Source organism: Hevea brasiliensis, chromosome 6, assembly GCF_030052815.1.
Source record: "Hevea brasiliensis isolate MT/VB/25A 57/8 chromosome 6, ASM3005281v1, whole genome shotgun sequence".
Classification (NCBI taxonomy): domain Eukaryota; kingdom Viridiplantae; phylum Streptophyta; class Magnoliopsida; order Malpighiales; family Euphorbiaceae; genus Hevea; species Hevea brasiliensis.
In genome coordinates this window covers 67,657,850-67,679,609 of record NC_079498.1, presented here as the reverse complement: position 1 = coordinate 67,679,609, position 21,760 = coordinate 67,657,850, and the positions used below count along the sequence as shown (strand labels likewise).

The 21,760-nt window shown below is 31.6% G+C and overlaps 1 protein-coding gene and 1 pseudogene across 1 annotated transcript; both read right to left on the bottom strand.

Moving 5' to 3' along the window:
- Nucleotides 1-15,105: 15,105 nt before the first annotated feature.
- On the bottom strand, nucleotides 15,106-15,871 carry LOC131180823 (disease resistance protein RPV1-like). The gene has a single exon (XM_058148570.1). It carries the CDS (start codon nucleotides 15,809-15,811, stop codon nucleotides 15,308-15,310), a length of 504 nt encoding a protein of 167 aa, XP_058004553.1. The 5' UTR covers nucleotides 15,812-15,871; the 3' UTR covers nucleotides 15,106-15,307.
- A 1,790-nt stretch (nucleotides 15,872-17,661) lies between these two features.
- Nucleotides 17,662-21,173, bottom strand: LOC131180653 (disease resistance protein RUN1-like; annotated as a pseudogene).
- Between the last annotated feature and the right edge of the window lie 587 nt (nucleotides 21,174-21,760).

Here is a 21,760-nt window from a genome sequence, read left to right as displayed (position 1 = left end):
ACTAGGTTTTGGTCACTTTTTAGGCACGATTCCTAAATGAAAAATGTGTCATTTTGTGTCTAGTTTCATTCCCAATTGGCCTCACACCAATTGGGCTTGTAAATTTTCAGTTTTGGTCCCTAAAAGGGATCTTGGTCCTACTGCCTGCAGCATGACCCTAAGCAATCCGAATTTGCATTTGGTTCCAACACTTCTAACATACTCCAATTGGTCACAAATGACCATTTCTCAGCTTAAACTAGGTCAAACACATCATTTAACAATTTCTCACATTTTACCTCCTAAAACCCTAGGTGTCAAACCCTAATTCACCTATTTATTGCATTTAACTAATTTCAAGAATACTGGCATTACTTCTATACTCATACAAGCTTACCTACACTATTTATTCAATCAAATTCATATATTATCATCACAAACCCTAGCTGGCCGAATTTTTCCTCTAGTCCTCCAACAATTATTTTCTTTTAATTTTAAGTTAAAATCTAAGCTACTTGAACCAAAAACATAGAAATTAAACTAAGAAATGGAAGTTTGCTCACTAACCTCAAACTTTGATTTTAAATCTTCAATTCCCTTCTTCTTTTCTTCTTTCTTTCTTGTTCAAGCTTCTTCTCAAGTTAGGTTATCAAGTTCTAATGCAGAAATTTAGGGAATTTAGGGTTTAATTAGTGGGTTCAAAAGCTTGAGTGCAAGCTTCCATGGTGTTTTGGTGAGAGAGAGGGAGAGAGAATGGTGGACGGCAACTTGAGGAAGAAGAAGACTTTTGATTTTTTTTTTTATTTTCTTTTTTTTTTATGTCTTTAGGAAGACCACAAATTTAAATTAAATAAATTTTAATTATAATAATTATTGCATCATGCATGAGGTCATGCATGATGTCATCACTTTTTACTTTTCCTTTTTTTTTTTTCTATTAGTTCTTTAATTTAATTCCTAATTCTGAAATTTTCTTTTCTCTGATTTTATTTGACAGTTAGGTCAGGAGTCAGCTCTCGGGGTCAATTGACCAAATTGCCCCTCGCTGGTTCAACCCGGTTTGAAAATAATTCAATATTTCTTCCGGATCCTTGTGTTCGCACTAGTCCTAAGGACCGCGGCGTCACATTTTACGGTTCGAAATTTAAGTTTTAATCGACTTCCCAATCCTTCCCGAGAAGGTCACCCATCGTTGTGACTCTCGGCTCATTTAACTTCTTATGTTTTGTTTTTCTTATTTATACTTAAACATTTGACAATTACTTATTATTTGTGTTTAGGGCTTATCTAGTTATCTTAAGTGTGGTTCTAATCCCCTTAATTATCCAGACCGACACCGATCACCGAAACAGTAAAATTTACCAGGCTATGCAAATAGGGGTGTTACATTAAAAGCTAAGAGAACAAAAGAATTGGAAGAACTTGAAGATTAGAAGTGGTCACTTGAGGTAAGCTTCCTTTTTATGTTAGATTAATTGTATAAGCCTTGAATGAAGTTAATTTATGATGAAATTTCATAAGAAAATGAAAGAAAACATGTATGGAATCTAAACTAGGGTTTTGGCCAAATTGGAGAAAAGTTAGCGTTTGATGTCTTTGAATGAAATTGATGATTAGATTAAGCTTAGTTGAAGTAGTATACATAATTTGGGCAAAAAATTGCATGAAATGTGTATAAATTTAATTATGGGAGATTAGAGTTCATGGAAAAATTGGAGCTTGGGTGCTAGAGAGTGAAATTGGTGTGTGTAGTGTTAAATTATAGTCATTTGAGGTTTATTTAGTTTGAATTGACAATGGGTTGATGAATGAAAGTAATGAAATGGTAGGATTAGGGAAAATTGGAAACTTTGGTGTTTGAAAATTGTGGGTTTTGTGCTAGGAAATGCCATTGATGTGTCAATGGTAAATTATAGCCATTTTGGGTGAATTAAATGTGAATTGAGGGTGGTTAGTGGGAATAATTGAAGAAATGAAAATTTGATCCTAGGGCAGAATTTGCACACTGAGTTCACTGTGTTTGATAGCCCATAAATTGAGCTACACAAATCCAATTGGTGTGAAACCAATTGGAAATGAAACTTAAGACATAGGGTTAGAATTTTCATGAAGAGACCTAACCCAGAAACTGCCCAGAAATTGCCTAAAACTTGGCTTGAACTTGGAGACAAAATTCTAGAACCTACAGAATTAGGCACTTGAACAGTAAATTTTGCATGGCCATAACTCTCTCTAGAAAACTCTGATTTAGGTGATTCTTGAACTGATAGAAACTTAAAATATATTAGAACATTTCATATGAATAACTTAAGGCCAAATTATGGACTTAACCCAATCAAATTGCTAAGCAAATTTGAATCACCAAATCTGCAGAAAATCTAGAAATCTGCAGATTGACCATATGAATAGTGAAATTTGCATAGCCATAACTCTCTTCAGAAAACTCTGATTTAGGTGATTCTTTAACCGATAGAAACTTAAAACACAGTAGAACATTTCATATGAAGAACTTAAGGCCAAATTATGGACTTAACCCAATCAAATTGCTAAGCAAAGTTGAATCACCAAATTTGCATAAAATTTGGAAATCTACAGATTGACTATATGAATAGTAAATTTTGCATGGCTATAACTCTCTCTAGAAAACTTCAATTTAGGCGATTCTTAAACCGATGGAAACCTAAGACATAGTAGAATATTTCGTATGGAGAACATTAGACCAAATTATGGACTTAACTTAATCAAATTGCTAAACGAAGTTGGATCATTAAATCTGCCAGAACTGAAATTGTAGGGTGAATAGTAACATAAACAATAACTGTGTTTTGGTCATAACTTGAGCTACACAGCTCCGAATTAGGCGATTCAAAAGGAAAAATAAAGTTAAGACCCAGATGAATAATTTTCATGCAGAACACCTCATCAAATTATGATCATAACTAGGAAAAAATTAGGTTTAAAGATTGGGGCACCAAGCTGTCCAAAACCAAAACTTTCTAAAATTTGCAAAGCTGATTTGGGATGCATTAGACATTCATTAAAGCAGCAATTGAGATGCGTATTGAGGCATTCTATTTGTGTATTTTCAGTAGAGAAAGAGGTTGGGATGGATAAGAAATAGTGAGTAAAGAGAAAGGAGAGCATTGAAGGTTTGTGCACAACTAACCTTTTCTTTGTTTTTAAACTTGTAAATTGTTTGGAATGTGTTTATTTGAATGAGTTTGCTTTGAACAAGTTTACTTTGACTGAAATATAGTTTTTCTCTTGCATTTAAGAAATTTGGGTGTTGTCACCTTTATATAGATATTATAATGAATTTAAATGTGTTTATTGGTGTATAAATGTGATTGTTGAGTGGAAAAATTTTGGAAACTGTTTTGAAACCACAGTTAGCATGACAGTCCATTTCGGAACTCCCTAGTAGTAACGGCTACTTGGGGTTGATAATTGATATTGATTATGTCTCCTATTAATAACGGTTAGTAGGGTAAGACTAAATGAGTACTCATTAGCTAGCTAGCCCTTCCCTCATTAATAATGGTTAGTGAGGTTGATATTGTCGTGGTGTATAACATGGCACTGATCGTGAAATTTTGTGTCATGGCCTGAACTGTGTGTTGATGTTGGCAACACTAATGCTTTATGAATTGTGATTTATGAATTGTGATTTCTCATTTGAAATGTTATTATAATAAATGGCTCTAATGAACTTAGAACTATTGTGATGTTTTCATGCTTACGAAGGATGTGATTTATTATGCCTTGATAAGCTTTACTTTATTTTAAGTTTTAAAGTTATTAGTTGTGCACCACTAAGTGATATACTCAGCGATAGCTTATATATGCTATCGCAGGAAAGGGAAAGGAGAAGGCTGTTGAGTGAGAGACTTGGAAGCAGCATTTTGGTTTTGATTGTGGGTATATATCATAGGTATACCCCCGTGATTTCCTTTTGATGTATTTTGTACCTATATGTATGGATGTACGGACATCGAGCAGTTTGTATTTAAAAGCATTGCATTGCTATCACATTTTGAGTTTGTAACTAATTTATATTTTACTTTGAGACTTATGAAAATGTAACTTTTGAAATATTTAGTCTATCATTATTTCCAATGAATGTTTACATGGAATTTTAACTATTCTCATGCAGTTTTTTGCAAAAGAATTGATAAGATAAAAAGCTATAATTTGTTTTAAAATCCTTTGTAGCATAACTAATGGGTTATCGATAGGTGGAGTTCGGTAATTCATTAGGTATGCTACGGGAACATGTCATGCCTTACCAGGGATAAGGTGTGACTATGTGTCCCAAGAATGAGACGCTTTCTAGCAAAAATTCACATTTTGAAAATTTAGCATATAGTTGGTACTCCCTCAAAGTTTGCAACACCATTCTCAAATGCTACACATGTTCTTCCTCGGTCCGAGAATATACCAAAATGTCATCTATGAATACAATGACAAAATAGTCCAGGAACGGCCTGAATACCCTGTTCATCAAGTCCATGAAAGCCGTTGGTGCATTAGTGAGTCCAAAAGACATCACCAAGAACTCATAATTACCATATCTTGTCCTGAATGCTGTCTTGGGCACATCCTCATTCCTGATTCTCAACTGATGGTAGCCTAACCGTAGATCTATTTTGGAAAAGAATTTAGCCCCTTGGAGCTAATCAAACAGATCATCGATCCGAGAAAGTGGATACTTGTTTTTCACAGTCACCTTGTTCAGCTGTCTGTAATCAATACACAACCTTAAGGACCCATCTTTCTTTCTCACAAATAGAATAGGAGCACCTCAGGGGGAGGTGCTTGGATGTATGAAACCCTTATCCAGAAGCTCCTGTAGCTGCTCTTTCAGCTCTTTCAACTCTGCTGGTGCCATCCTGTAAGGTGGCATAGAAATGGAGTTTGTACCCAGCACAATATCTATGCAGAATTCTATTTCCCTTTCTGGTGGTAACCCAGGAAGCTTCTTAGGGAAGACATCCATAAATTCTCTAACAACAGGAACATTCTCGAAGTTAACACCTTCCACATATGTATCTGTCACTAATGCCAAATACCCCTGACACCCACACCTCAACATCTTTCTTGAACTAATTACTGACACCAAGTTATATAAAGCCACGCTCATGTCACCGTCAAAGCTAAACTCTTCTGCACCAGGTATATGAAAATATACCTTTTTGTTCTTGTAGTCTAAAGTGGAGTAATGAGTTGCCAACCATTCCATTCTCAAAATTACATCAAAATCCATTACTGGTAGAGAAACCAAGTATGCTGGGAGGATCCTTCCATCCACTACCACTGGGCTATCTGGAAAAACCATATCCACGTCTATGTTGTTACTCAGATCTATCAAAACATGAGCCTCATAGGAACAGACTAGAAGAATACCTGCCACAACTGCATTAGAAGCCTGAGCATCCTGGTGGGTCAAGGTTAAAACCCGAGCCTAACCCTACCTTGCATTGCAAAAACCTGAAGTTAACTTCTACCTCCTGGCCTACCTCTAAATCCATGTCCTCCTTGTCCTCGGCCCTGTTGGCCACTGAATTGACTGCCCACTATGCTGGAAGCACTCGGATACAATTAACGAGGGACGTTTGCAACAGAACCCTGTGACCCCATCTGTGGCTCAGTAAACTTGGGACATTCTCTAGCAAAGTGACCTTGCTGGCCACACCAGAAACATCCTCCTAAACCCATCATACAAGGTCCTGAATGTCCTCTTCCACACTGCGTGCAAGGTGCCAAGGAAGATCTTGAACCCGACCTATAACTACTATAACCTGAACTATGACCATTGCTGGATCCGCACCCTAGTCTGAATCCTCGAGATATGTGTTTAAAACCACCTTTCTTGTTGTTTCTACTTCTTCCTCTGTAATGACTCTGGCTGCCACTATCCACAGTACTCATGTAGGGAACACCTGAAGAACCCTTTGCTTTATTCTTCTTTGCCCTTCCGCTGTTATCTCCTATATAACTGATTTCAATCTGTCTGGCTCGATCAACTACTACATCAAAAGACTAATCAGACAATATAGCCAGGTTTGCATACTTCCTGTCTAGCCCCTTTAGGAACCTCTTTACCTTCATACTTTCCGTAGCCACTACTGTGGGGGCATACCTACTCAGTTCCAAATATTATGTAGCATATTCATCTACGGATCTGTCATTCTACCTTAAGGCCTTAAAGGCCCACTGCTTTTGATCTCTGAAGCTTTTTGGTACAAATCTATTGATAAATAGTTCTACAAACTGGGTCCAAGATAATCCCTCAATGCGAGATAGTACGTAGTCTGTCATCCACTGCCTTGGCACTGGCCCCAATACATGCTACACACACTCTACCAATCTCCTATCAGTTAACTACAGTTCCACCCCCGCCTGTTTGCAAGAGTCCAAAAATCAGTAAGCATCATCAGTTACTTCATAGATTCCAGGTACCAACTTCTTAAAATTAATTATTTATTTGTAAGGTTCCCCTCTTGGTACGGTGGGCTGCTGTTGTTGTGGATGGTGGACCATATATTATGCCATCATATCGATGGTTATCTGCAATCCGGCTAGGGTAGCTACCATTGGGTCCATAGGACCCTGGGCCATAAAAGATTATGCCTGAATTGGTGGCGGCTGCTCTTCTACTTGAGCAACTCTAAGTCTCTTGCCCCGCCTCCTTGGGGTAGCTGCCTCATCCTGTGCCGACACCTCATTTGGTACATCCCGTTTTGGTGCAATGGCAGCTTTTCTGCTTCTATGCATTTTTCTGAAATTCAGCAGCATTAGCCCATAAAATTCAAAATAACATGTTACACAACTCTATAGACTAATATTTACACACAATTATACGAAGCAGAAACTAGAAATAAGGATGACAATGCAAGGATGAATGTGGACCCTATTCTCCGCATGTGACTCCTACTAGACTCTCCTCAAACTTTAGACATATATTCCCCATGAATCTGGAGCCTAAGCTCTGATACCATATTTGTCATGACCCAACCTATGGGCCAGACCAGCACTAGGACCTGGGCCAGCCTATAGCTTCCGAGGCCCGTAGTAAGCCTAACTATTCCTTAACCCAATCCTAAGGCCCATATTAAGCCCATATTAAGCCCAATTTTAAGAAAACAACCGGACAGAGTTTGACCATAACATGGACCATACAACGGGGAGTTTTTGACTCGCTCGACCTGTAAGCACAATATATAATAATTTGGGGACCTCAACTCACCCTCCACATACTTATAATGTTATAAAATCAAATGGGAGCTCAACTTTCTCATCTAATCTAATCATACATGCATCTAATAATTTTACAGATCCACCACCACATTATATTACAAACCCAATTCAAATAAAATACTTCTAACACATACGGAATTCTAAAAGTTAGTAAAATTATATAAAATATAACAAACATTAATAGATTACCTACGAGGGAGAGAGGCAGGTTAGAACTCAATAAGAAATCTTCTGTATCCTGAAAAAATAAGGTGAACAGGAGTGAGCGTTCGACTCAGAGAGTAAAATATCGATTTTAACTATAATTTCTATAGCTATCTAAAGCTAATGCATCCTAAAGAGCGGGATGCAACACCATCATAATTTTCATACAAATCACATCATAACAGCAAAAAGGTAATCTGAAGCACTTACACACACAATAATATTCAAACAGTACATATATGGGAGCTTATCACCTATACAGCCTCTTAATTCAACCTCTGCCAATGAGTACATCTCAAGCCAAACTTTCTCTTAATAGACCAAATGCGGAAGCCAGCAAGATCATCTCGAGCCATGACTACCCTGACATCCATAAAAAGATCGGGTCCCAGCGAGTCAAGCTCCAGCCGTGTCTACCCATCCTGTCCATATCCAACACCATACACCACACGCATGCCAACACACGCACACTGCTCTAAATTACCATAAAACAATATCCATGACACTTGATCAATTAAGAATGTAATATAAAATGTGTCTAGAGTTTAACTACATAGATATATATTTATAAGTGATGCATGGGCATGCCTGAACATATAATAATATTGAAATTATAATTAAAATCAATATTTTGCTCACAGACGTGAATCGAGGTCACTACGGCAGTTGGACAGAGGAGGAAGGATGTCCTGGCTCACTTGACAATTTCATTATAATTATTTAATATAATTGACTCAATACAAGCTTAAAAAGAACTAAAGACACCGTAAGTCGTGCCAAAAATCTGGTAGAGTCTCCCTTATACCTAGGACTCACCCAACCTGCAAAATGGTTCAAAATATACTTCTATATCCACAAGTCACACAACCACAAATCAATCACACCACATGGCCCTTCCTGGGCCCATCCAAATAGTCAACAACCACAGTTTGAAAAATTACCATTTAGTCCGTACAACTAAACCTTTTGTAAAAGCTATCCAAATGAGCTCTAAAAATTCTAAAATTTTGCCCCGCGGTCCTTCGCAATATTATTAAGCTAATGCAAAAGGAATTATAATTTTCTAACTTACCATGAATAATTTATAGATTTTTAATTGAAATCAAGCCTAGATAATTAAGAAAAATTAGGGTTCGGGGTTACCTATGCCAATTCTGACACTTGGAACGCGTCCAAAACATCTGAAAATGGTGGGGTAGCTTATAATCTTGACCCGATTCTGAAGCTTTCCTGATAGCCAGCCTGCCCTGCCCAAAATTACAGATCCGAGCAACTGTCGAATTTTCTCGAAATGAGCATACCTACGCGAAGCTCACAAAATGAGGGTTAGTACATAATTTTAATGGAATTTATGAAGCTCATTTAATTCTCGAAAAAATACCACGAAGTTTAGTGGGACCCACTAAAAAACAGTATCGAAAAAATTTGAAATGGGTATTGCCGCAAAGCTCTTGTCGAAGGGAGTACTCTGGTATTCTCAGATTTTTCGTGGGGTTCACGGTTTGCGAGAAATCTAGTTCAAAATTCAAAATGGGCTAAAACTTCCTAGATAAAAATTTGACAATCAGCTCGATAGATTTTTGTGTTCTTGATGTCTATGGAAAGCTTTTGAGGTGTAGATGGATTTTGGGATAAGACCAGGTCCAATCGATGGCCGGATTCGCCGAAATCGGCCCGGGAAGTTGAAGCTTCGCTCGCATGCTGGGGAGTTTTTGGTGCAGTTTTTCGGCGACCTGGAAGCCAGCCGGCGGCAAGAGAGGGGTGGGGAAGGTTGTCGGTGACACGAGGAGGGGAGGGGAGGGGAGGCGGTGGCCGTGCGGAGGGAGAGAGAAGAGAGAGAAACAGGAGGGAGAAGTGGGGCGTCGGGGAGAGAGAAGAAAGGAGAAGAAAAGAAGGAAGGAGACCTGCCCGATTCGACTGGTCCAATTCGATTCAATTCGATTCAGCCCGTTCGATTCAAGATACCTAAAATTGAATTTTTGCTCTGCCTTGGAATAAAAAACGAGACCCAAAAATTTCGAAAAAATTTCAGAAAACTCAAAAAAATTCTTAAAGTCTAAATATATTTTTAGTTTTGTCACGTGATCTTTAAATTAATTTTTAAAAATCATCAAAGTTTCACATTTTCGGAAAATTAAATCTAATTTCTAAAATTTGAAAAATTTTAAATAATTTTTCAAAATTTAAATAAAATAAAATATTAATGTTTACTCATAAAATAATAAATTTAAAAATTAAGGTGTTACAACATTGATCAAGTTTAGACAATAAATGGGCAGGTGACTCTTGCGATGACCAAATATTTGCAACAATATCCTCACAAGAAGCAGAGGTGGTCCATCGTTAGTCAAAGAAAAAAAAGGCTTGAATTGCCCCTTAGATTTGGGATGAAGCATTAATAAAAGAGGCCTATGATCTGAAGCAACCATTTTTTTCATGAATCAATTGGCAAAATGGGAATAGAACTCTCCATTCAGGTGAAACTACCACTTTATCAAGTCTATCCAAAATACATGCTCAACCATGTTGCTTGTTGGATCAAGTAAACCTTGGACCCTTGAAATCAATTTCCCCACGCTCTTCATCATCCTGAAAAGAGTTGCAAGCAACAGCCATTTGAATGTTAATTCTCCTCCTTCGCCATTTATCCAGAGGTGAATTACAAATATTGAAATCTCCCATTAGCATCCATGGCCTCCCATCTTTGAATTCAGCTTCTTTAATGCATTGATAAACGCAATCCGATTAATGATCAGAAGATTGTCGTTGGCTTTTTTTTTTTTTTTTTCATTTTAGAATTTTAAATTTTATTTACTTCTTAAAAATTTACCTTAGGTCATTATTGACCACAAGAATTTCATCAATAAATTGCTTTTATATTTTAATTTTAATTTTTCTTTTTACTTCTTAAAATTTACCATCAAAATCCTTATGGTAGGTAATTACCGACCACAAGAATTGCATCAATATATTTTTTTTTTTTTGTATTTTGTAATTTTAATTTTTGTTTACTTCTTAAAAATTTATAGACGAAATTCTTGTAGTCAAAATTACCAATCACAAAATTGTCGTGGATAAATTTTATTTTTTTATTTTATAATTTTTATTTTTATTTACTTGTTAAAAATTTATCAACGAAATTCTTGTGGTTGGTGAAGATTCTGTCGATAATTTATCCATATTGTCGTTAGTAAAAGTTATTTCACATTTTAAATCTCGTATCCTTTTTTATCAGTAATACATCAAAAATTACCGATAAAATATATGTGCTCGGTAATTGTTCCAAGTGATTAAGAATAGTTTTTTTCTTCTCCATGCAACTTAATAGAAATTAAATATAAAATATTTTCTGCATATTTTAAATTTTTATATATTATTTAAAAAATTAAAAATAAAGTTATATAAATAAATTAAATTTAAACTTTTTTATATGTATTAATTCAAAATATATAACTGACTCTAATTTATATTTTTTATTTTTTTAATAAAATTAATTTATTAAAATATATATATATTTTTTATAAAGTTGAATGCGTAAATTGACCAACTCAACTAAATGTGGCTCCAGTAATGTCCATTCCATGCTATTTAGAGGAATCAAATGGATGGAGGAAGTTAATTGAGTTTGGATTTTTTTAATTATTTGAATTATTTATTGGGTAATTATATGAAAAATTTTTGGATTAAATTTCATTCAATTTATTGATTGTGTCGTGTTTGAGTTAAATATATTAATTTTTTGATAAAAAAAAATTAATTTTGTAAATTTTATGTTTTTATTTTAAATATGAGTTAATTGAGTGAACTCAAATGATTTAGTATCAAATTATATCATATATATTGTCAATGAGTTGACCATCAATTTTATAGAATATGACTCAATAAATGTGTTTATATAATAACAAAAGATAAAAATGATAAAGTTTAAATAAGTTTATATTATTTCACCTAATCTTATTGTATCATTAAATGTTAAGATAATGTTTACTTTAATTTAATTTAAAATATGCTTTAAAATCACAATCCACTTGACAAGTCAATTTATAAACAATTTCAAGATTATTATTAAATGAATAAATATAGTATTTGAAAAAAAAAAAATTTAAGGGTATTGACACCTTGAGGGTACCGTAGAATCCACAGTCAAGGTGTTCATATCTCCTTATTTATTTTATTTGAATACAAGTAACCGTGCCTAATACATCTTTTGAAATAAATTATTTATAAAATAAAAAAAACAATTAAATTCTTACATTATTATAAGACATGTTTAGCATTAATGCTAGAACTGTTATTGAGAAAATTATTTTTTAAATATACCAGTTAAAGAGTATTAAAAAATAATTTAAAATTAAATTGGATAAATTTTAATTATAAAAATATTAAAATAAAAAAATAATTTTTTTCAAACTGTTTTTTTAATAGCATCTTAAATAGTACTTTTATTCAGAAAAGTAATTTCATCTTCTAAATGCAATGCGAAATAGGTACATACATAATTTTTATTTCTTGTAAAATAAAATTTTCTTATTTTAAAAAAAATTCAATTTTTTTATTCTAAGAAATTACAAAAAAGAAATCAATAAAAGTGCAAAATTGGATTAAATCATTTTGGGTAAGAATTATGCATTAAATTTATATAAATAAAAGATTTCATACTGAATTCAAATCGTTTTATAAGTTATGGATCATTACAAATAAAAATATAAATTTTTAAATTTTAAATTAAATTTCATTCATTTAATTTTTAAATCAAATTTGAATTAAATCCAAATATTTTATTTTTGGATCAAGTTATTGAGTTAATTCCTAACTTTGTAATTATAAGCGACTTTGAATGAGTTGTATTCGTGTGCACGAAGGCCATGGCAGAGGGTTATATTCACAAATCAAAGTCTATGGGTTGCTATCTGAATCCAAGCTTCAAAGAAGGTTTCAATTTTATTTACCGTTGAATATAATATTTGAAAGTATCACTTTCAAGAGGGTATACGAAAATATGAAATAGCAGTCCAACTTCTATCAACATAAGCATAGCTGTGAAAACAAAGACAAGAATTTTAATGACTTCTGCACTTTATTCTATTTTTCTTTGTCCATTTTTCTGAGGTAAAAGGCAATTACGTACTTGACAATCATTCATACATTTTTGTAAATGGACCCCAAACATTCATTTAATTTTTTTCAATCAATTCATTTTGTCTCTTCTTAATCCATTGAAGACTTACTATATATTCCTCATACATTTTTCTAAATGGTCCCAAGCATTTGAGAGCTAGATAGAGTACAAATTAAGTTGGAAAATCACAAGATCACATAGGACGTAAATTTGAATTTCATAAAATTTTATTAGAGTAAGTGTTTGTTTGGCATTATTATTTAAAGATTAAAAAAAAACTTTTAGAAAAAATATCATTATTTCAAATGTTTTTTTAAAGAAAAAGATTAGAAAAATTATTGCGTTATTATTGATGCTCCTATTTCTAAAACTTATTAAATTTAATTTTAAATTAATTTTTAATACTTTCTAATTAATATATTTTAAAAAAAAAAATTTTAAAAACAAATCCAACGGCAATATCAAGTAAACTCAACTCTCCACATAATTTCCCAAAAAAATTGAAGGGAAATGCCTTATTGTAGGAGGTCTGAATTTGATAGTGCCAATTCAACCTTATTATAATTAGTGGTAGTATTATTTTGGAACATCTATGTAAATACATTAAAAGAGAATCTGTGTTACTGTTCAAAATGAACAATACCCAATTGAAATCAGAATTTTTTATATATTTTAATTAATAATTTACATAAAAATTTAATTTTATTTATATTTTATATTTTTAAATTTAATAATTTCATAAAATATTTAATTTTATTTATTTAAAATAAAAATGTAAAATTTATAAATATTATAAAAAAACATATATCTTTTATTTAATTAAGTATGTATATAAATAGATTTGAATAATGGATACCTAATATATAATACCTAAATTCACGTTATAAGTATTATTTTTCAAACTCAAATTCAATTATCCAATTATGTACTATTCTAATTTATTCTATTAGGGTTCGGTCGAATCGGATACTAGTAAAAATCTAACCAGTTGCGATCCGGCGAATTTAGCCCAAAGTTGAAAAATTATATCTTTTCAACCAACCCCAAAATATATTACATTGAAAGGAACAAAACAGTCTCAAAGAGGGGCAATTGACAAAAAAAGTGTAATAAAAAATGTAAAATACCAAAAAAGGGTGAGTTTGAAACTAATTATCAAAAATGGGTAAATTTTGCTGAGGTGGAGGAAGTGAGTGCGGGACGCTAATTATAATAGCGTTTTTAAGGTCTGGACGCTATTCAAAATAGCGTCCGGGTGAAAAAGTTGAAAAGAGAGCTGGACGCTATTTTGAATAGCGTCCAGCTCTCAGTTTAAAGGTTGGACGCTACTTATAGTAGCGTCCAACCTTTTTTTTTTAATTTTTAATAATTTTATTTTATATTTTAAATAAAATATAAAAATTATTTTAATAAATAAAATTATAATATGTAATATTATATATTATAATATTTTTATTATGAATATTATTTTTTAATTTAAAATTAAATTAAAATTTAAATAAATAAAAATTTAAAATTAAAAAATAAATAATTAAAAAAATTTAAGAAAAGTTGGACGCTACTATAAGTAGCGTCTAACTTTTCTTTAAATTTTTAATTATTTTATTTTATATTTTAAATAAATTAAAAATATTTTTTTAATAAATAAAATTATAATAATTAATATTATATATTCTATAATATTTTTAATTATTTTATTTTATATTTTAAATAAATTAAAAAAAATAAAAAATTATAATAAAAATATAAAATAAAATAATTAAAAAAATTAAACTATAAGTTGCGTCTAATTTTTTTTAAACCTTTTTAATTATTTATTTTTTTAATTTTAATTTTATATTTTATTAAATTTTAATTTAAATTTAAATTAAAAAAATAATATTGATAATAAAAATATTATAATATATAATATTATAATTTTATTTATTAAAATAATATTTATATTTTATTTAAAATATAAAATAAAATTATTAAAAATTTAAAAAAAAGTTGGACGCTACTTATAGTAGCGTCCAACTTTTCTTAAATTTTTTTAATTATTTATTTTTTTAATTTTAATTTTATATTTATTTAAATTTTAATTTAAATTTAAATTAAAAAAATAATATTGATAATAAAAATATTATAATATATAATATTATAATTTTATTTATTAAAATAATATTTATATTTTATTTAAAATATAAAATAAAATTATTAAAAATTTAAAGAAAAGTTAGACGCTATAGCGTCCAACTTTTCTTAAATTTTTTTAATTATTTATTTTTTAATTTTAATTTTTTATTTATTTAAATTTTAATTTAATTTTAAATTAAAAAATAATATTCATAATAAAAATATTATAATATATAATATTACATATTATAATTTTATTTATTAAAATAATATTTATATTTTATTTAAAATATAAAATAAAATTATTAAAAATAAAAAAAAAGGTTGGACGCTACTTTTAAACTGAGAGCTGGAAGCTATTTTGAATAGCGTTCACGCTATTTTGAATAGCGTCCGGATCTTAAAAACGCTATTATAATTAGCGTCCCGCACTCATTTCCTCCACCTCAGCAAAATTTACCCCTTTTTAGTAATTAATTTCAAACTCACCCTTTTTTTAGTATTTTGTATTTTTTATTACACTTTTTTTGTCAATTGCCCCTCAAAGAGACTGGTTGCTGATCAACCCTAAGCAAATAGAAGCCTAAATTTACAACTTCATCTACAGTCAAATATTATCCAAATAAAAGAAATTTAAATTATGCAAGAAAAAGAGTTGTATGTATACCTGTCCTGTAAATCCCAACCAGAGAGATTGGCCAATGCAGTCATTGCAGTTCTCCATTGTTGAACATTGTGCAAGTTGTTGAAACGTTGTTCATGGTGAGCAAATGATTTTCCATATTCTCCTGTTTGTTTTCTCACTTCAGTTGGATTCACATGGTAGAAAACAGGCATAACCATTTGTCCCTGGGTTTTCATGCACTCGAAAATCTGTACAAGCTCATCCAAGCACCAAGAGGAAGAAGCGTAGCTTCTTGAAAAAATAACGATTGAAATTTTAGAATCTTGAATTGCTTTAAGGAGTTCTTGGGAAATGGTTTTTCCTCTCTCAAGTTCTTGATCATCCTTGAAGGTGATAATCCCTTTCTGACATAAACCAGCATAGAGATGGCTAGTAAAATTTTTTCGGGTATCTTCCCCTCTGAAACTGAGGAAGACATCATATTTGCAGGAAGAGGCAGCAATGGAAGCCATAAATGATCAAGAGAAGAGCAGATAAGGGCTATCAGGATTTTTAATTTCTTACACTTTGTAAGACAGACATTTGATTACTGAAATACTACGATGATAAAGGAAATGAACAAAGCAAAGCAAGTGAAGCAGTAGTACTATATTGGAGATATCCTGCCAAACGCGTCAATCAAGGAATGTAATGGGTACGCGGAAAAAAGTACAATGCATTTGGTCTTTGATGAACAGTCGTGTCCTCGTCCAAGTCTCATTTCACAAGGACATCCATTTTAGCGTCGGTCTCTCTCTTGGACTTAAAAATAACCGAGAATATTTGAATTTTTCAAAATATCTTTTATTATTTTTATTATTTATATTATTTATAAAAATATTAAAAATAATAATTTATCATCAACAATATATATTAATAAAAAATATTATCATTCGTTAAATTACATTCCTAATAACTTTTGGTGACAAAATCAATGTGGCAGGTACTTTTAACAATAAAAAATTAGTCCATATGATATCATTGCCATTAATAACATTTAGCGAAGGAATATTCATAATTAAATCTTTTAATAAATTTAATTTATAATATTATAATAATTAATATAAATTAAAATTTTAATATTATTTTAATAATAATTTTATTGGGCACAGGTATCAATTTAAAACAGAAAATTAATTTATACAAATCAATTAAAATTAATAAAAAATTTCAAATAGTAAATAATAAATAATAATGCAATTTCAATAATTTTTTTTTTCAATAATTTCATTGAGTTAATAAGATCAAATTAATATCAAATAAATTCAGTGTAACACATCAGTAAATTTTATAGTCAGATATCAATCAATATAAAAATACTAAAGGCCTATTTCTGGAATTCTAATGGTTCTAATGCAGATAATTGACAAAATCAATTATTTAATCAAAATCGGAATAAAATTTAATAATAAAAAAAACTCTAGAAAATCACATGTAAAATAATTATTAAAATATTGATTTAAAATTTCATTTAATAATAAATTTTAAAATAGACTAAAACAGTATCATGTACTATAATTACTACTTACCTGAAATCTTCAAGATAATAGTTATATTCAATAAAAGAGATAATTTCAACTGAAAGAATGAATATTTAAATCTCCTACATATCCAAAATATAGTAAAAACTTGATTAATTAAATTAATATGATAGACCCATTGAATATAAAATTTTATTTTAAAGCCAAAGTTAATAATAATAATAATAATAATAATAATAATAATGAAATCAACAAAAATACGTTTTTAGGAAACTGTAAAAGTAAAGTAAGAAAAAAAATTTATAATAATAATAACTTTAACAACCCAAAGAAACAAGAAAAATAAATAAATAAATAATTAAAAAAAACAAGGAAATCATAGGATTCGATGCTGTAGGTAGAGGGAAACAAAAAAAAAAGTAATAATAATAATAATAATAATTCAAGTCAAGACAAGTCTTTCCCCTTAAAAATAAATAAATAATTATATTGATTGGATTATGCATTAAATTTATATAAATAAAAGATTTCATATTAAATTCAAATCGTTTTATAAGTTATGGATCGTCACAAATAAAAATATGAATTTTTAAATTTTGAATTAAATTTCATTCATTTAATTTTTTTAATCAAATTTGAATTAATTAATTTAAATCCAAATTTTTTATTTTTGGATCAAGTTATTGAGTTAATTCCTAACTTTGTAATTATGAGCGACTTTGAATGAGTTGTATTCGTATGCATGAACGCCATGGCAGGGGGTTATATTCACAAATCAAAGTCTATGAGTTGCTATCTGAATCCAAGCTTCAAAGAAGATTTCAATTTTATTTACCGTTGAATATAATATTTGAAAGTATCACTTTCAAGAGGGTATACGAAAATACGAAATCGCAGTCCAACTTCTATCAACATAAGCATAGCTGTGAAAACAAAGACAAGAATTTTAATGACTTCTGCACTTTATAGACACACACACCGTGTCTATATGCATTTGCCTCCATATTTCGCTAGTTTCATCTCAGGACTCAGGATCCACAGGCATTTTCGGTCTCTTGGAAGCGAGATTGCCAACTTCATTGAGTTCTCCTCCACTGCCACAACTATAATCGTCATGGCTTCTCTTACTCTTCTCAACATAATCATTACAGGAGAGTCCCAAATTCTGAAAAGGATTGCTGCAGGCTACTAATTCATCAACATCTCGACTATATATTGCGCGAAACCCACAGTACTTCACCATCACTTGGTCTGAGGAAAACAAAACCTTGAGATGATTACATGATTCCCACAAATCCAGACAAGTTAAAGAGATTCGTGGCATGTAATTGAACCAAAGTTGATCTGATGTAACAATCATATCCTTAGGTATTTCTACGGTTGAATGACCCAAAAACAAATCTTGATTTGGAGCAATGCATGCGTGCAAATCACAGAAAATGTTAGAAGAATCTGGCAGAGGCTCATGGAATCCAAACTCTATACAAAATGCAAATCCCATCCACTTGCTAGCCCACCAATATGGAGGCAAATGCATTTCTAATGAAGAACCTGGGGACTGATAGTTGAACCAACCTGGAATTTCACTTCCAGCTAAACACATGGATAAGTGAGTGCTTGGATTATAGAGTCCCTGCATCGAAAAAAATATGCATCATGTCTCTATTTATAAAACAATTATGTCTGTGGTAGACATGTGTGGGAAAGAGAGAGAGATAGAGATAGACCTGAGAGGTGTGCCTTAGCAAGTAGTGCAGATAACTTGTTAGCCTTCAAAGTACTGCAATGTTTTTACTTTGAACCTCAAACAATTTGAAGCAATTTACCAGAGTCAATGATGAAGGTCTGATAGTGTTTGTTCCAAATTGATTTCGGATGGTTTCTTGTGCTGTTAATCCATCCACACTTACACATAAAATGCTTGATGAGAGATCTGTCAATAACTGAAACCTCTTGCAATCCACAGCAGCAGAAAGATTTTCAAGTTCAAATCGTCTGCTGATGCTTTTGGGTAGCAAACTTTCCAAGGCAGTGCAACCATCCATGCTAAGATGTAAAACGCTTGATGGAAAATTTGGAATGCTTGAAGCTTCTTGCAATTAGCGAACTGAAAATCTTCAAGTTTTGAAAGTCTACTAATGCTTGAAGGGATGCTAATAAAATCATTTCCGCTTAGATTGAGTGTTCTCAATGATGGGAAGCAGCTCAGATCACTAGGAAGTGCTTCTTCTACCAGATTGCAGTAACTTAAATCTAATGACCTCAATGATCGTAACGCTAACGAAGAAGGCAACATCGTAACCACTGGATTTGGATACTTCCATGGCAATAACCTTGAAGGGAGAAAAAAATCCCACAGTTTAGATGATGGTGCATGTATTGTAGTAATCCCACCTGCATAAAGCTTCTCCAAACTTGTCATATCACCCAACCTATCCGGCAACTTCTCAAGTTTTGAGCATCCATGTAAATAAAGAAACTTAAGGGACTTCAGATCACATATGGTGTTCGGAAGTCTTGCAAGGCTTTTGCAATACTTCAAGTTCAATAAAACAAGCCTTTTCAGATCTCCAATGGATTGGTGAACTTCCAACAGTCTTGTGCAACCTTCAAGATTCAACTTCTCAAGGTTTGCAGCATACTTGAAGTCTATAGTCTTGATTAAGTTAACAGAGTAACTTAGATCAATGACCTTCAACATCTTTAATGGCTGTGAAAATGTATACATAAACAAATTAAAATGGCTGAAGTTGTGAAAAGTAACACCATTAAAGACCTAGTTAATTATGAACTTGAAAGTACTTATGATGAACATGAAAAATCATAGTACCTACTTTAATAATTCCCTTCCACAATTGTTCCATGTTACCACAGCGCATGTGGAGCTCAACAAGATTATCAGGCTGGAAAGTAGATGGAAGATATTTGAAAGGATATCCATCCCATTCAAGATATCTTAAATTATTTGAAAGATGCTCAAGGCACTGGGAAAGGTGCAAATTTTGAAGTTTGAGCAATCTTAGCCTTTTCATCTTCGCGAAAGCTTTAGCACTCAATTGTTTATCTTCTTGATTGCATGAGTCTAGGACTATGCCTTCAATCTGTTCTGTTCCCTGAAAATTAAAGGTAACAATGGTATTTACTAAGAAACTCTATATGAAGATTGCATCATAGGGCATTAGAATTAAGTCATTACTTTATCATTTGATAGAACATGTTCAAGATCCTTATAAAGCCACAATCTACTTCTTTTTCCAGGTTCTTGGGGCGATTCTTGGCGAACAATTTCTCGACCCATTTCTTGAAGTAAATCATGCATCCAAATTCTCTCTTTGGAAATGGTTATGAGAGATTTGTTGATGAGAACTCTCATTCCAATATCCGGATAGAATCCACAGCTTACTGATACTTTCATCACATGATCTTTATCCTCTCCATTGAAAAAACAAGCAATATCTAGGAATATTTTCCTCTCAATCTCCTCTAACCCATTAAAACTAATATAAAGCTTACCCAAGATTTCTTGATTAGGAACTTTTTTCAATCTACCCAATGCACTTCTCCACTCATTTACAGATTTACAAAACAAAAAAGAACCAAGAACCTCAAGAGCTAATGGAAGGCCAGTACAATAATTTATGAAGTGATGAGATAGCTCCACGTAATCACCTGTAGGATAATCATTTTTAAAGGCTTTCAAACAAAAGAGATGAAGGGCTTCATCATCATTTAATCCCTTAACCCTATAGATCTTATCTACTCCATGGCATGTCAACAAGTGCTCATCTCTACTTGTTACAATTACCCTACTTCCCTTCCCAAACCAATCATGCATACCAGCTAATAATTTCAACTGCTCCAATTGATTGACATCATCAAGAACTATAAAAACTTTTTTCCCGTGCAACCTATTTCTGATTTCATTGGCTCCACTATAAGCATCCCAAATTGTAATGCTTCTATCCATTAGAATTTCACTAAGGACTTGTTTTTGTAAAGGAATTAAACCATGCTTCTCGTCAACTTCACTAACATTTGCAAGGAAGCTACTACCTTCAAATTGAGAAGCTAGTTCCTCATAGACAACCCTAGCGATGGTTGTTTTTCCAATACCACCCATCCCCCAAATCCCTATAAAATAAACATCTTCCGTTTGCCCCATTTCTAAATATATGCTCATATCCAACAAACGTGAACTCATCCCAACAAAATTCTTGGCCGCACTTGATACTAAACTTGATTTTCTCAATTTGCCCAGAACATCTTTTACTATTTCTTCAATAAGCTCTGACTCATGCCTGTTAAGTAAAAGTTATTGGAATTAAATATCACACAATTACAGGACTAATGACATGTTAAACAGTCATCTTTTTCCTTTTGCATACATATAAGATAAGCTTAACTTTATATAAAAGCGAGTCTAATAACCCTTAAATGAAATATTTATATTAAAATTCATGCAAAATCAATTAAAGTACGCTCATAATTAAAATAATGAGTACACAAATTTTGATACAAATATTTGATTTAAGGGTTTAAGGGTTATTAAACTTATTCTTATCTATCATCGAGTTTATAGTAGACACACCTTTCTCAAATGTATCTAATATAATTTTATTTATTTAGTTTTTTATTAGAATTGAGATTTAAACTCAAAATAATCTAGTAATTTAAAGATAACTCCAATATTATTGAACTAAATTACTAAAACCCATTGATATGTCAAACAATATTTTATTATGATTCATAACATCAAAGTAAGTCCCAAAATAGCCCATTTTCCATGAAGAAACCATGCCCAAATTCTGTCCAAAACTTGAGCTAAATACTACCCAAATTCGGATTTCCCTGCACCCAACCCAGAAAATGACCAAATGAACAGTGCGTGTTCATTTGGTCATAACTCTCTCTATATTGGTCCAAATGACCTAAAATTTTACC

Coding starts and splice junctions, on each gene's coding strand:
- LOC131180823 (XM_058148570.1), bottom strand. CDS start 15,811: ATGGCTTCCATTGCTGCCTCTTCCTGCAAATATGATGTCTTCCTCAGT.